This window comes from Diplotaxodon limnothrissa, linkage group LG11 (genome assembly GCF_057381915.1).
Source record: "Diplotaxodon limnothrissa isolate DT_005_m linkage group LG11, D_limnothrissa_male_GT1.1, whole genome shotgun sequence".
NCBI classification, from domain to species: domain Eukaryota; kingdom Metazoa; phylum Chordata; class Actinopteri; order Cichliformes; family Cichlidae; genus Diplotaxodon; species Diplotaxodon limnothrissa.
The window spans coordinates 37363031-37376269 of NC_140606.1; the positions used below are offsets into that span (position 1 = coordinate 37363031).

The window sequence follows — 13239 nt, forward strand, 5'->3', positions numbered from 1 at the left end:
TGGACCAAACATCAGTGCGGATCAGTCTTTTTCGAGCATCATTCATACAAGTCGCGTGACAAAATCAAACAAGGATGGGAACTGCCACTCTGAGTTTACATGTGTTTGTATCATACACCGTCGCCTCTGTCTGCAGGAGCTGCGTGACTCCAAGCGTCGCTTTGAGACCCGCATGGTGGAGATTGACAGCGGGCGGCAGCAGGAGTTCGACAGCAAGCTCGCCGAGGCTCTGATTGACCTTAGAGGCCAGCACGAGGAGCAGGTCCGCCTCTACAAGGAGGAAATCGAGAAGACCTACAACTCCAAGGTAATTTGCTCTCTGCCTGGGAAAACGGTTCTGTCACCACCTAGAGTCAAAGTATGACATCATTTTCACTTCATATAATTCAAAGAATTCATTTGTCACCATCTTAGCGTACAAAATGCTTCATTTTTGTGTACAAGTATATTCATTAAAAGCGAAGCCGAAATGAAACATTTTTTTTTTTTATCTGGCCTGTAAGGCTTTCCGTCTGTGTTGTCATGGTCCAACCTGTTTTTTTTGTTTTGTTTTTGTTTGTTTTTTTACCCACCAATCGCATCACTGTGGAGAAGGAAGGGTATATCTACCTGTGATGAGATGCTCATGCTTGTAACATTATGACAGGATGTAAACATTTATGGCCAAACTGTACAATTTCTTTCTTTTCACACTAAAAGAAATGACACATCGTGGCCTGTACACGGGCAGAGGTGGAGTATCCTCATGCTGATCAGCAACTAAATAAAACATCTGAGAAATGTGTCGGAGACGTTTGCAACACATTGTAGGATTTTAGATCTCTTTGGTTTTGTTAGCTATGAAACAGATCATGTTTGTTTCTTACAAAATGGTAGAAGAAGATTTTGCTGATTCTGTGAACGAAGATAAAAACAGGACATTACATTCAAACCTGTATGAACTTTGACATCCAAGAACAAAACAGTAAGATGCTTAGGGCTAAAAAAAATTAAAGTTAAATTTATTTAATGGATATATATATATTGTACTTTTCTGTTATTAGTGATATTGAAAAAAATCACATTTTAATCATTTTAATGTTCCAATTTTCAACATAATTTGCAACTTTAAGCTTTACCTTTACAAATTTCTGTAACACACACACACACACACACACACACACACACACACTGAGATAACTGAGGGCTCTGCAGTCGCAGAAATTGATCTTAACAGTAAGTTGAAAGAAAACCTGTTTGTAGAAAACACCTGTTGATATGAAAATAACATCCATGTGGTCAGTAACAGTTACTTTAGTGCAACACTATGAGGGAAAAAATCCCCTTTGAATTCCAGGTGTGACACGAGGTAGGAGTGTTTTTTTCAGATGCTCAGTTTGCTTCCTGCACAGATCAGGCGGCTCTGCTGGCGAGCTTTTAACTGTCGATGTTGGTAGATAGAAGGAAAGAGACACATTTTTTTTGGTTGTTACATTATTGTGGGGTGTGTGTCGTATTTATTATACTTCATTCTTTTTACCTTTTCAGCCCCACGAGTTGAGTGTTACTCAGATTCATTAGATGGAAAGGTCAACATTGTAACAGCTGATATTTCCAAAACTGAGCAACTCATACAAAAAGAACCCAGATGGATTTAAAGCACTACAGACCAAAGGGTGAACTGTCCTGTTACTGTGACCGTGGTTATGGCGGGCCTTGTGGTTTAGTTTCTTTTATAAGTAATGCTCCTTCATCCCATTACTTTGAAATAACTTTATTTGGGTTTGTTCATTCGAGCTTTATTAAGAAGGTCAGACTGAAGCAGTGTAGTTTTTCTGCTGTAGTTGAGCCCTGCTGGGAGCTGACTGCCTCTTCTCTCTGCCCGACAGTTGGAAAATGCCCGTCATTCAGCTGACAGGAACAGCAGCTTGGTGGGAGCTGCCCACGAAGAGCTGCAGCAGACCCGGATCCGAATGGAGAGCCTGTCAGGCCAGCTGAGCCAGCTGCAGAAACAGGTACTTCCACTCGCAGCGTGTCAGTGGATTGTTAACCATCAGGTGGATTTCTCGGATCCAAGACAAAGCAGTGGTGAAAATGTAACTGGGCGTCCTTTGTGCGTCTTCTCTCTGAATCAGCTGTCGGCAAGCGAGGCCAAGACGCGGGAGCTTGAGGAGGCTCTGACACGCGAGCGCGACCTGATGAGGCGACGGCTGGAGGACAAAGATCGGGATATCACTGAGATCCGAACCCGGATGCAGCAGCAGCTGGATGAGTACCAGGAGCTGCTGGACGTCAAACTGGCCCTGGACATGGAGATCCATGCTTACAGGAAGCTGCTGGAGGGAGAGGAGGAGAGGTGAGGTTGTTTGTAAAACAGCTCTACAACCATGTAGATGCCCACAAGGCCAGAAGTTGTTATGGGAAAAGAGGGAGCACTAACAAGTCAGTGAAAAATTGGTTTGTGGGGATAACGAGTGAAAACTGAACCCAGCGCTCCATAACCTCGGCGAGGACTTCTGTGCTCCAAGCAGTGTAATAAATAACCAATTAGAGTCACTGCCATGCTGCAGGTGGACACCTGTGGACCAGTCTTGGGTTCATTTTGTTTTTGGTGCTTTTGCTTTGGGGCTGTTTGTCTTTCTTTTTTCCTTTTTCTCTTTTTTAGCGTAACGAGGGTGTAAATAGAGTCCTTCTAACTTTGAGGAAAGTACTCTTTCTATTTTAAAACCCTGCCCTTAAACACCTCGTCAGAGCCATAAAAAATGGTTTCACCACGCACCGCAGCATTTGGTTGAGCTGAAATGCCAACAGCGAGCCTTACTTCATCATCCAGCGGGACTGTTGGCTGATTGTGCGGAGGAAACAAATATCACAAGGACTCATGCAAGTAGAATATTATTATAAATATGAAGTGTGTTTATCAGTGCATTCAGTACGGGCGTTGTGAGGTGCATCGTGACGTGATATATAAAGTAAACAAAAACCAAGAAAAATGCCAAATTGACTTTAATTAACTACCAACAACAGCTGAGTTTCAGGGACACATAGGAATCCGAGTACTTATCCACACCCACAGAGGGAGGGTCGTGGGGTACACCTTGGACAGGTTGCCACTCGTATCACAGGGCACACTTGGCAACAGTGGGAAGGGGAAAAAAAGCTTCCTTTCAAAGGGAAGAAAGCTCCAGCAGAAACAGGCTCAGGGAGGGCGGCCATCTGTTTGGGATAAGAAGAAAACACAAGCGGAAAAAGGGACAAAGAGACGACAGACAGGACAAAACATAACTAAGGTAAAGAGAAAGTTAATGGCGTGCAGCCAGCAACGCCGGTGAAACGTGACTGACCGAAGTATATTTACAGTCACAAATATCTGCATGAGAGCTCAGTTTGTTTCGTTCAGTTTATATATTGTTCATTTTCTTATTTGACTCGGATTTTTCATGAAAGTTTTTCATGAGTTTGAAGAGCATAACTCAGATATTCTTCAAATGTGATTTGGGCCTGTTTTTTTTTTTCTAATGACAAATCAAAATTAATGTGGCTTTTATGTCGCTGTAGGTAACCTACTGCTATCCAGCCAATACAGCTCATCGGCTCCTCCTCATGAAGGGCTGACCTGAATGTCTTGACATGCGTCTCTTGTGGAGAGCTGCTAACAGACAGAGTTTAGAGCCGCATTTCATCCTGGAATAAATCTGTTTCATTGCAGCCGTTTGTATCACATGTGAAGAGCTTGCACCAGAAACAAAGTTTTTCTAAATATGAAATAAAAAAACAAAACCTATTAATAACGTGTAGAAAATCTGTATTATTTCTGATGGCCAGCAGGGGGCAGCATGTGTGATTATGAAAACAAGGCAAACTGTATAGAGGTTTTTGAGAAAATGACCCTGCTGCTCACTTTATCCGTGACCTCAGGAAACAGTTTTCTGATAATTTCATGGTGTTGGGCACGAGTTTTATTTCTTATAGTATACAACATATAAAGTAAAAAGGACGATATGGGACCATATGAGTTCAGGGTGTTGTTGGCATTGGTACCACAGTCTGTTAATATCATAAAAAAACAAACGGAGAACAAGGTGCAGAATCAGTGAGAGATATAATTATATGGCGATTATGACACGAGGCTGTTGACTGTCTTTAACCTGATGAGGTTTGATGGAGTACCCGAGCAGTAAGGATGTAATCCTGGCACTTAACCAGCAGGTGCATTTGCACACTCACTCACCTCGTATGTATCCTCTCCCACCATCTTTCCCCAGGCTGCGTCTGTCACCCAGTCCTCCACCCACAAAAGTCACGGTGTCACGGACCTCTGGCTCAGGCCACTCTCAGACCACCCGGGTGCACCACTCCTCCGCCGCCGCTGCCTCCAGCAGCCGCAACTCCTCTGGGATGAGCGTCTCAAAGAAGCGCCGCCTCAACGACAATGACAGCGAGACCTCCAGCGTGACAGGAAACACTGTGACCAAGACTCGCATCAGTCAGCAAGCCTCGGCCAGTGGACGCATCACGGTGGACGAGGTTGATATGGAGGGAAGATACATCCGTCTCAGCAACAAGGCTGATGAGGTAGCTGAGATTGTGCATTACTATACAAGCACACCGAAATGGGTGGCGAACTCCAGGCCTCGAGGGCCGGTGTCCTGCAGGTTTTAGATCTCGCCCTGGGTCAACACACCTGAATCAAATGATTAGTGTTGGATCACGGACACATCTAAAACCTGCAGGACGCCGACCCTCGAGGCCTGGAGTTCCTCACCTCTGCTATAAAAAATATTTCCAGTGTCTTTAGGTGAATTATTTGTGACTCTGCCTAATCATCATTCTCCAACTTTCTCTTATGCAGGACCAATCACTGGGCAATTGGCAAGTGAAGAGACAGGTTGGGAATTCAACCCCAATCATCTACAAGTTTCCCCACAAGTTCACTCTGAAGGCCGGCGGGACTGTGACTGTACGTTACACCAAGCCTTCTTCCTTTCTTTGCCTCTTTTTAGAGACTCTGTGAATATGTTTGGACACTAATGATGCTGCGATGCTTCGAAGGTGCCATTTTTGTTTTAGTCATGTTGTGATGAATTACTTCTCACCTTTCCTGCCAGTGGCTCAAAATGTTGTAAATGAAAGATGGGAAACACTGAATGTCAACACAAGAATTTCTGTTTAATGCTTCACAAACATTTTAGCAGTTTAGAGAGACCAGTTGTGTATAAATGAAGTAAAAACAAAGTGATATAAGGACAAACTGGTGCATGCATGAAATGAAGGTCTGCACCAAAAAGCTCAATATGAGATTAAATACGTGTTAAGCTGGAAATCGTCGAAAGCTTCTCTGGCGGAGTTGAAGAATAAGAATATGGAGCTGAAAATGAGCAGAATGGGTGACACACGTGGAATCCATCATGGTTACAAACAGCCAGCAGTTGTTGTTGCAAACACAATCGATAAAAGCCCCAAAACAGTAAAGTTGTATTTCAGTTTTCAACGAGTGTAAATGTATCAAAGGAAAATCAAGACAAGTAGAAATTTGACTGAGATGATCACCTCAAAAAGCACAAAATAGCTGGCAGATATTCCTTTTGCTTCCTTTTTCAGTCCTTCACTGGTTCAGTGCAGTTTACAAATTCTCTGATGTTTGACTTTTACAGGTCTGGGCTGCATCTGGTGGTGGAACCCACAACCCACCCACTGACCTGGTGTGGAAGAGCCAGAGCTCTTGGGGTACTGGCGACCTGCTGCAGACCTCCCTCATCAGTGCTAATGGAGAGGTCCGACTTCACTCACTTTGTATTGTAAAGTTTTCTTCTTCTTTTTAACTGCAGTGTCTGACTTGAGTTTGATTTGCCATCAGGAAATGGCCATGAGGAAAGTGACCCGTACCCTGTTCCGTGACGATGATGAAGATGATGACATGGTAAATTCCTCCTGTGTTACTCTGTTCAGCATGTTACTCAAAGCTGCCACGCCTTTAACCCCACCTTCTTTTATTCTGTATTAATTTTAAAAATGATGTAATAAACAATACCGAGATCATAAAATAAGACTCAAAACAATCCGACTTCCTGTTGCGACCAGAGGAGGCGCCCCCTGCTGACCGGATGCAGGTTTAAGGCTTAAGCTTCACTTTTCAGACCTGAACACTCTGCCCATCTTTTATATACAGTCTATAGTAACCTGACCACTAAGCAGTTAAGCAGCAGTTGAGTAACTGATGTGTGCCGCCCTCTGCAGGGAGCTCACAGCACAAGCGGCGCAGACAACGAGTACAACCTGCGCAGCCGCAAGGTGATGTGCGACTCCTGCGGGCAGCCGAAGGAGCGCGCCGGTGGTTGCAGCAGTCTAGCTGAAGGCCTCCCAGGACATTCCTACTTCATGGGCACCAATGAGCCCAGACAGGTACTCCACAGTCAAAACATCCCTGCAGCAATTATACAGCATCATTAATAACTGTGTTTTAGGATCAAAGCGTATAATATTTGGTTCTATTAGTGATTAAAATTGTTGGCGGCGACTACGCACAGAAAACGGACAACATGTGTGGGTTTTTTTGCTTATTCATCTATAAATTTAGAGTTTCCTGTTGCACAATAATGCCCAGATGTTCCACATGTTTTGGAGTTCTGTACTGTAAGATGTTTAAGCATCTGAAACAGACTTTTGGCGTGTGGCATCTGCAGTTAATTTAATTACTAATCAACAAAATTGGAGTTTAAATGGGATCCAAGATTGCAAATACTCCCTCTCTCTATTTCCCAAGAACTGTTTTATGATACAAAGTGCAGTTTAGAGTCGCAGAAAATTTTTGGTTTGCGCTGCATTTTGACAGATTCCCAAACATCAAACATGAGCAAAAAAAAAATGTTACTTTTCACTTTGCAGACTTGGAATTATTATTAGATGCAAAAACATAAATGATGATCACAGAAACAGCAGGATGTGTGTGGATTTGCTCATGATGGTGCTCAGAGCAGCAGAATCCTAGATGCAGGTAGGAGGTGGTGGTGGTGGTGGAGCAGAGTAAGCTTATGGAGACTTTGAACATGCATCAATCTGTATCAATCTCTCTGTTACTCTAGACCAGGGGTGGGCAACTCCAGGCCTCGAGGGCCGGTGTCCTGCAGGTTTTAGATGTCCTTGATCCAACACAGCTGATTTAAAGGCTAAATGACCTCCTCAACATGTCTTATAGTTCTCCAGAGGCCTGATAATGAACTAATCATTTGATTCAGGTGTGCTGACCCAGGGTGAGATCTAAAACCTGCAGGACACCGGCCCTCGAGGCCTGGAAATGCCCACCCATGCTGAATGATGAACACAAGTCCTCCACCACTTCAGGGCTGAACAAACGGCTTCTTTCATTTCACTTTTAACGGTTGTTTCCCCCAATTTACCAAAAGCTTCAGAAGATAATGTAGCAAGAGGCGAAACCGAAATCGGATTTAAACTGAGACATGTGGCTTTTAAAAAAGGACATTTCTAAAGTTCAGCTGCACAATTTCAGTGCAGAAACACGGCGCTCGTTTTCCCCACAGCTCCCATTTTAACGCCTCGTAAAGACTCACTATCAATAAAAAGTCACCTTTATTAATCTGTATTCTAAGCATCAGGACCGCAAATGAAGCATTTGGTGTCGAATTACACAAATAGTTGTTTTTGTTAAACAAAAATCAAATATTCCTGTCGTCTCCTCCTCAGGGCCGCATGAAGCCGGAGAACTGCTCCATCATGTAAAAACCAGACAGCACCTCACCTGAACCCAGCACCTCCTGCAGCCCACAGGGGAGAATGATTTTTCTACCGTCGGGATGTTTGTCTTTATTTTTTTATACGATTGTGTCTTATTTTGTATTCAGATTATTCTGCGGGTTAGATTTGCTTTGAGGTTTTGGCAGAGGGCGTAGGATTTTCACATATAGCTTTCAAGTTTGTATATTCAGCTTATTTTACTGCATGTTTGCTGTTTGCTCGTGCTGTTCTCCGCTCTGCTTGCACACGCACACACACACACAGCTCCAGTGACCAGGGCTTGTGCTTCGATCCGAGACGGGGTTTCACATTTAATGGCCAGGCTGTCAACACTCAACACGCACAGCTAGTGGACCCTATCAGGAAAACAGCCGTACAGGCGAGAGGAGGATGGCTCCTCTGGAGTTTGTTAATCATGTTTGTTTCCCATCAAACAGATCAATTCTTTGTTTAAAGCCAATGTTTACAACTAAAACATTTTTTGGAGCAGTGTTGTGCTATATTTATGGATAAAATATTGTAGGAAAAGTCTCCAGAGAAAGCCAAAGCGATGTAAGCTCAGGGTTTTTTGTTTGTTTTTTTTCACCTTAGCCTTAAACAAACGGGGTGATGATATGTTTTCTATGTGATGCTGTCGGGCAGCTGTGGTGCACACAGAGAAAATGAGTACTTGAGATGAATATATGTACACGGCTCGCTCCCCAACGAATGTATTCATTATGTTTTTGGAATGTTTAAAGAAAGAAGGGAATTATTGGGTAATGTGTCTGGTTAAGTGCTTCTTGGCTTTGAGTGCGTTTAATCATGATGGGAGAGGTTTATTTTGTACCTGGGGGAATGTCAGCAGAAGGTACTGTTTTTTGATAGATTGGGTGCCATATATAGAGAGTATATATTAATAGGCTCTGTTTCTATTTGCAGTAGATTTTGGACATGACTGTTTAACCGATTAGAAATACAGATGTGCCTTCAGAGGCAACATCTGCAGTTTTTGTTTTTCCCGCTCACATGCTTCATATGGGAGTCTTGTGACCGTCAGCTGTCCTCCGATCCGTGTTGCTCCTAAAAGCTGGTCATAAGGGCTTTGAATTTTCTTTCTTTCCTCTAAGCTTTACCGACTTTGCAAATCCCTTGATCTGATTTTGGGACCTCTGTCAGATTGAGGGGTTTGTGTGACTTTGTAGCTTTGGCTTCATGCACTGCTTTTTGCCAGTTATGCACAGCAGGTAGATTTGTAGTCTAGTCTGGCAGCTTAACTCATTTATACTCCAGTGGAAAGCATATCAAAGCATTTGTGGAAGATACTTGATAGCTGTCGTGGTATTGTTTTTGTGTGGGTTTTTTCTTTTTATACTTAAAAAAAAAAGAAAAAAAGAGGCAATTTCTGCAAAGTTTAATTTTTTAAATTTTTCGGCCACAAAAGGACAGTTCACCCCTAAAATGAAACTTGTGTCCTCTGCCCTTTAATGCTGTCTTGGTGTTTCCAGGGTTGGAGACGGCTGCAGAGATGTCCGCCTTCTTGTTAATATAATGCAACTCATGTTGTGGTGCTCAGAGTACTGGAAAATGCATTTGAACAAACCAGAAATCATGACCTTGGTACTCAAAAAAAATCTACAGACCTTTTATGAACAGTTTCTTGTAGGAACGACTTTCTTTCTAACTTCATCCACCAACCGAAAGTAGCGTGCAGCTAGCTGACATGAGCTGCTCGTCAGTGGAAGATGCAGCGTTTATCCAGCAGAGTGAGGAAAGCATCAGATGTAGTGTCGTACAAAGAAAGAACTTCCTGTATCAAACTGCTCAGTAGTATGACCCGGTCATGATTTTTGGAAACATTGATGCTGAATTTTCAAATGTTTTTTGGCACTTTTAATTTCAACATATTGAAGAGAAGTCTGATATCTCTTCAAAACTGGGCTAGATGCACAGAAAAGCTACAGGCAGGAGAAAAACAAATATGTAAACCTAACTATGGTTTGAATTGTGCTTTTTAGGTAGTTTGATGCTCAGCGTGTCTCATGAAGTCACTGACAATCAGAGAAATGACGTCTACAGTATAAATGTGTATTAACAGAAATCTTGTAGTTGTCAAATGTCTACATGTAAAGTGATGAGAAATGATAACTGTAGTTGTGCAGTATATTCACAACATAATGCTTCAGATCAGGTCATCGAAACGTCAAGGGTGTAATTAAGAACCAGAGTAACAAGGACTCGCTACAACCACAGATGCACAAACACACTGTGAGGTCTTTGTAAACTCCGGCCCTCCTCGAGTCTTGGTGGAGATCTCATGAATCCTTTGAAGGGCTTGAGATTTAAAGATATCACCCAAAGCCATTAATGTTAAAGGTTCTTGAAATGAGATTTGTGTGAGATCATGAAATCATTAAAGCCACACTTTGATGCAATTTATTTTCTAAAGCGATGCTGAGTAAAAAGTATTTTTTCCAATGAGTGACGGTTGTGATTATTTCCTTGTTATTGAAAAAGGTCGAGTCCATGAAAAGTGCAGAGAGTTTTTATTTACATCATACAAACACATGTTCCCAGGATTACATTCAAAAATAAATGACTGCACAATATTGTAGCACTAAAAGCACGACGTACATTCTGTTTGGCTTCTGTTAACAACTTGACAGGAAAATGAACTTCACAGGTCAATATTTTTACATTAATACACCAATTTCAGTATTTCTGAACCACAACACAATCGGGACTACAGTCTGCTCCCCAGACACACACACAGAGTTCAATAATCGCCACTAATTTTAGCCAATCACATTACATTTCCACTCTCATCATTAAAAATGTCAATGATTTTTTTATCGGACTAACTTGACAAAAAGTAGTTCCACTGAAACCTGTTGGTGGTGAGGTCAGGGTGAAGGGAGACGTCTTAAGAATGGGTGTGAGCTGTTGCATATTTGGACAAATACTCTGTAAACCTTTAACTGCAGCAGAGGAGGCCGCGTGACGCTGAATCTCTGAACACCGCTTTGTACCCAAAGTCTCCACAGTTTTGTCCAGCGATGGAGACAATAGAGCTCAGGCCTTCTGTCTGGCCCACACTCTTCAGTAACCCAGCCTTCCCAATGTTTAATGCTTTGTCCTTAAAATTTTGGATTCACTTCAAAGGCAGCTGTCAAGTCATCAATCACTATGCACAATCCACTCATAGTAGGGTAACGTCCATAACCTAAATATGACTGTAAAATCTATAGACGATGAGCTCTGGTACCCAGCATGTTGAGGTTTCCATTTCTAGTCCTCTTGAAGTTGTATTGACCAATCATGTTTGAGCAAGCTGTGCTTCAATTACAATAAACAGTCAACGAACTAATTCCCCAAAATGCAGCCTCATAAATCTGTCAGCCAGCAACACATTTAGTTTTTTTATTATCTTTGTCTTTGCATGTGTAAAAAATGAGCAGCAGAAGACCTGGCCTGAGTATCTGGTGGCTATCCTTCAAAAGGCGATCCATTCAGAGAGATTGCATTATGGGTAACACAGGCACCAGGTCTAAAAAAACAAACCGAAACATAATAAAATCTTTGTGTTTTGGGTGAAATGGCCCTTTAATTGTGACAAAAAGAGGCACTGCACTGATGGCTTTATCATAATATCTGTGCCCAAACTCACACTGACCATTTAACATCTATTAATATATACACAAGAAGTTCATAAGGTGTCCTATGAGACCCATAACAGCATCTTTATTTGAACAGAAGAGCTGCGCTTCAACAATACTCAGAGGCTGACAATATATTCATTTCTGTATTTACACAGTTTTCTTCAGACAGCAGCAATAAGCCACATTTCTTTAAAGAAACACACTTCAGTCCTTAAATGGCATTTATTTTTTGAAAAAACACAACATGAACTTTTGTAAAATGCTGCTCACTTTGGCTTCCAGGTGTTAAAAAAGAAAAATCTGTGGTATTTTTTCTGTTTATAAAATTTGGTTTGTCATAAGACGAATTTTTTCTCAGCTGAAGCTGAGAAAATGTTGAAAATGTAACGCACTGAAATTCAACTCGAAATAAAAACCCTGAAAAGCGAGACGAAGGAAAAATCGAGCTCTGATAAAAGAGGCCCGTTAAAAATGCATCAGCAGCACGCAAAGGGTGTGGAAAACAAATATTTCAGCATGTTTACAAGAGTTCAAACACACAAACATTCCCAAGTCGCTGCTTTTAGCCATCAAATCCTCTGGTGGGTTTTGCCCTCGGGAGTTAAAAGCAGCTGAAGCCCCGCGGGCGTCACCACACAGCCTGCTGGCTCCTCAGTCTGGATGACAGGTCTGTGACGGAGACGCCAGTACCGCTCTGCGCACACAAGGGGGCGGTGTTTAGTTGAAAGCAAAGCATCCACTGTAAACAAAGGTTCGTCTGGCAGGACAGACTCCTCGCCCCTGCTGTGTTGGTGGTCTGCAGCTCTGATTTTCAGAGATAAAATTAGCCGTTTCTTCATCAACCCCGGAGCGAGCAGAAGGGAACAATTTGCTCTGCTGCTCTGACGCTGTCACTGAGGGCTTCTCCTGGGGGAGGGGCAGGGCGAGGGGGGGCGGCGCACCGGTGGCAGGTCGTAGTGTCCCGGGATGTGGCTGTTCACCGGCAGGTCGTAGTGGCTCTGTGGGTCCTCATGAGGAGCGTGGCCGTGGGAGCTCTGACACTCTGAGGGGGAAAAGAACTCGCTGTGAGGACCAAACAGGCTGCCATTCTTTGTTTTAGTGCTGGAAAATATGCTGACTCTATTTTTTAAATAAAAACCCATCTGTGCATTCAGTCCTGCTGCTTTGGACTTGACTGGATGAGTTGGTTTGGCGTTACAGTCTGAGCTTACTCTGTGCTCAGTGTTTAATTCAACTTGTTGAACTCGGTCCTAAATAAAGCTTTTTAAAAGCCCACACACTCCAGGGTGGAAAAGCGTGCATTCACCCTCTGTTTAAATTTAAATAACATCATCTATAAATCGTTTAATAAGAGTCTAGCTCTCAGATGTGGGCACCCTGAACGAGGATATTAGCAAATAAACTAAAAACATCAGTAACAAACAGCAGTGTCGCATAATCACGTCGATGTCATGCCATGAAGTGGAAACACCTCCCTGTCTTTACTCTTTACTGTTCCTTTTATGTTTATAAACCCTTTATTACATGAAGTGTGTATTTTCTCTAAATGACTCATTTTCTTAGTCATTGTGTTCTGGATCCATGCCAGAGTATTTAAAGACATTAAAGGTAATTTCGTTTATTATGACATGCGTACTTATTGTAGAATATACTGCAGAAAAAGTTGCTGCTCAGAATCCATCTCATCTACAATCGTTTGTATTTAGCTGCAAAATGTGCTGACGCAAAAAGTTTTTCCAAGCTTAATTTTCAACATCAATTTTAGTTAAATTAGGCTAGACTGGATTTGTTTGCACTTTGCTTTTCTTCATTTCAAAAGTCTTGTCTGGATGTCAGATCTTAAAAACCAGCTACAAATGTTGCAGTCATA

General features: G+C 42.4%; 2 protein-coding genes across 3 annotated transcripts in view; one reads left to right on the forward strand and one right to left on the reverse strand.

The window, feature by feature from the left end:
• The window catches only part of LOC146623518 (lamin-A-like), a 39674-nt gene extending 29511 nt beyond the window's left edge, over positions 1-10163 (forward strand). For both annotated transcript variants that reach the window (XM_085366696.1, XM_085366697.1), the window contains exons 6-14: positions 137-307; positions 1869-1994; positions 2115-2335; positions 4245-4554; positions 4832-4939; positions 5634-5753; positions 5837-5899; positions 6217-6381; positions 7681-10163. In XM_085366696.1, the coding sequence (XP_085222822.1) occupies positions 137-307; positions 1869-1994; positions 2115-2335; positions 4245-4554; positions 4832-4939; positions 5634-5753; positions 5837-5899; positions 6217-6381; positions 7681-7716 (1320 nt within the window). In that variant the 3' untranslated portion in view covers positions 7717-10163. The remainder of the gene's footprint in view (positions 1-136; positions 308-1868; positions 1995-2114; positions 2336-4244; positions 4555-4831; positions 4940-5633; positions 5754-5836; positions 5900-6216; positions 6382-7680) is intronic.
• Positions 10164-11764: 1601 nt separating this feature from the next.
• Positions 11765-13239, reverse strand: part of pear1 (platelet endothelial aggregation receptor 1) — a 61620-nt gene continuing 60145 nt past the window's right edge. Inside the window, exon 23 of the mRNA XM_085366698.1 lies at positions 11765-12411. Within this exon, the coding sequence (XP_085222824.1) occupies positions 12260-12411 (152 nt within the window). The 3' untranslated portion in view covers positions 11765-12259. The remainder of the gene's footprint in view (positions 12412-13239) is intronic.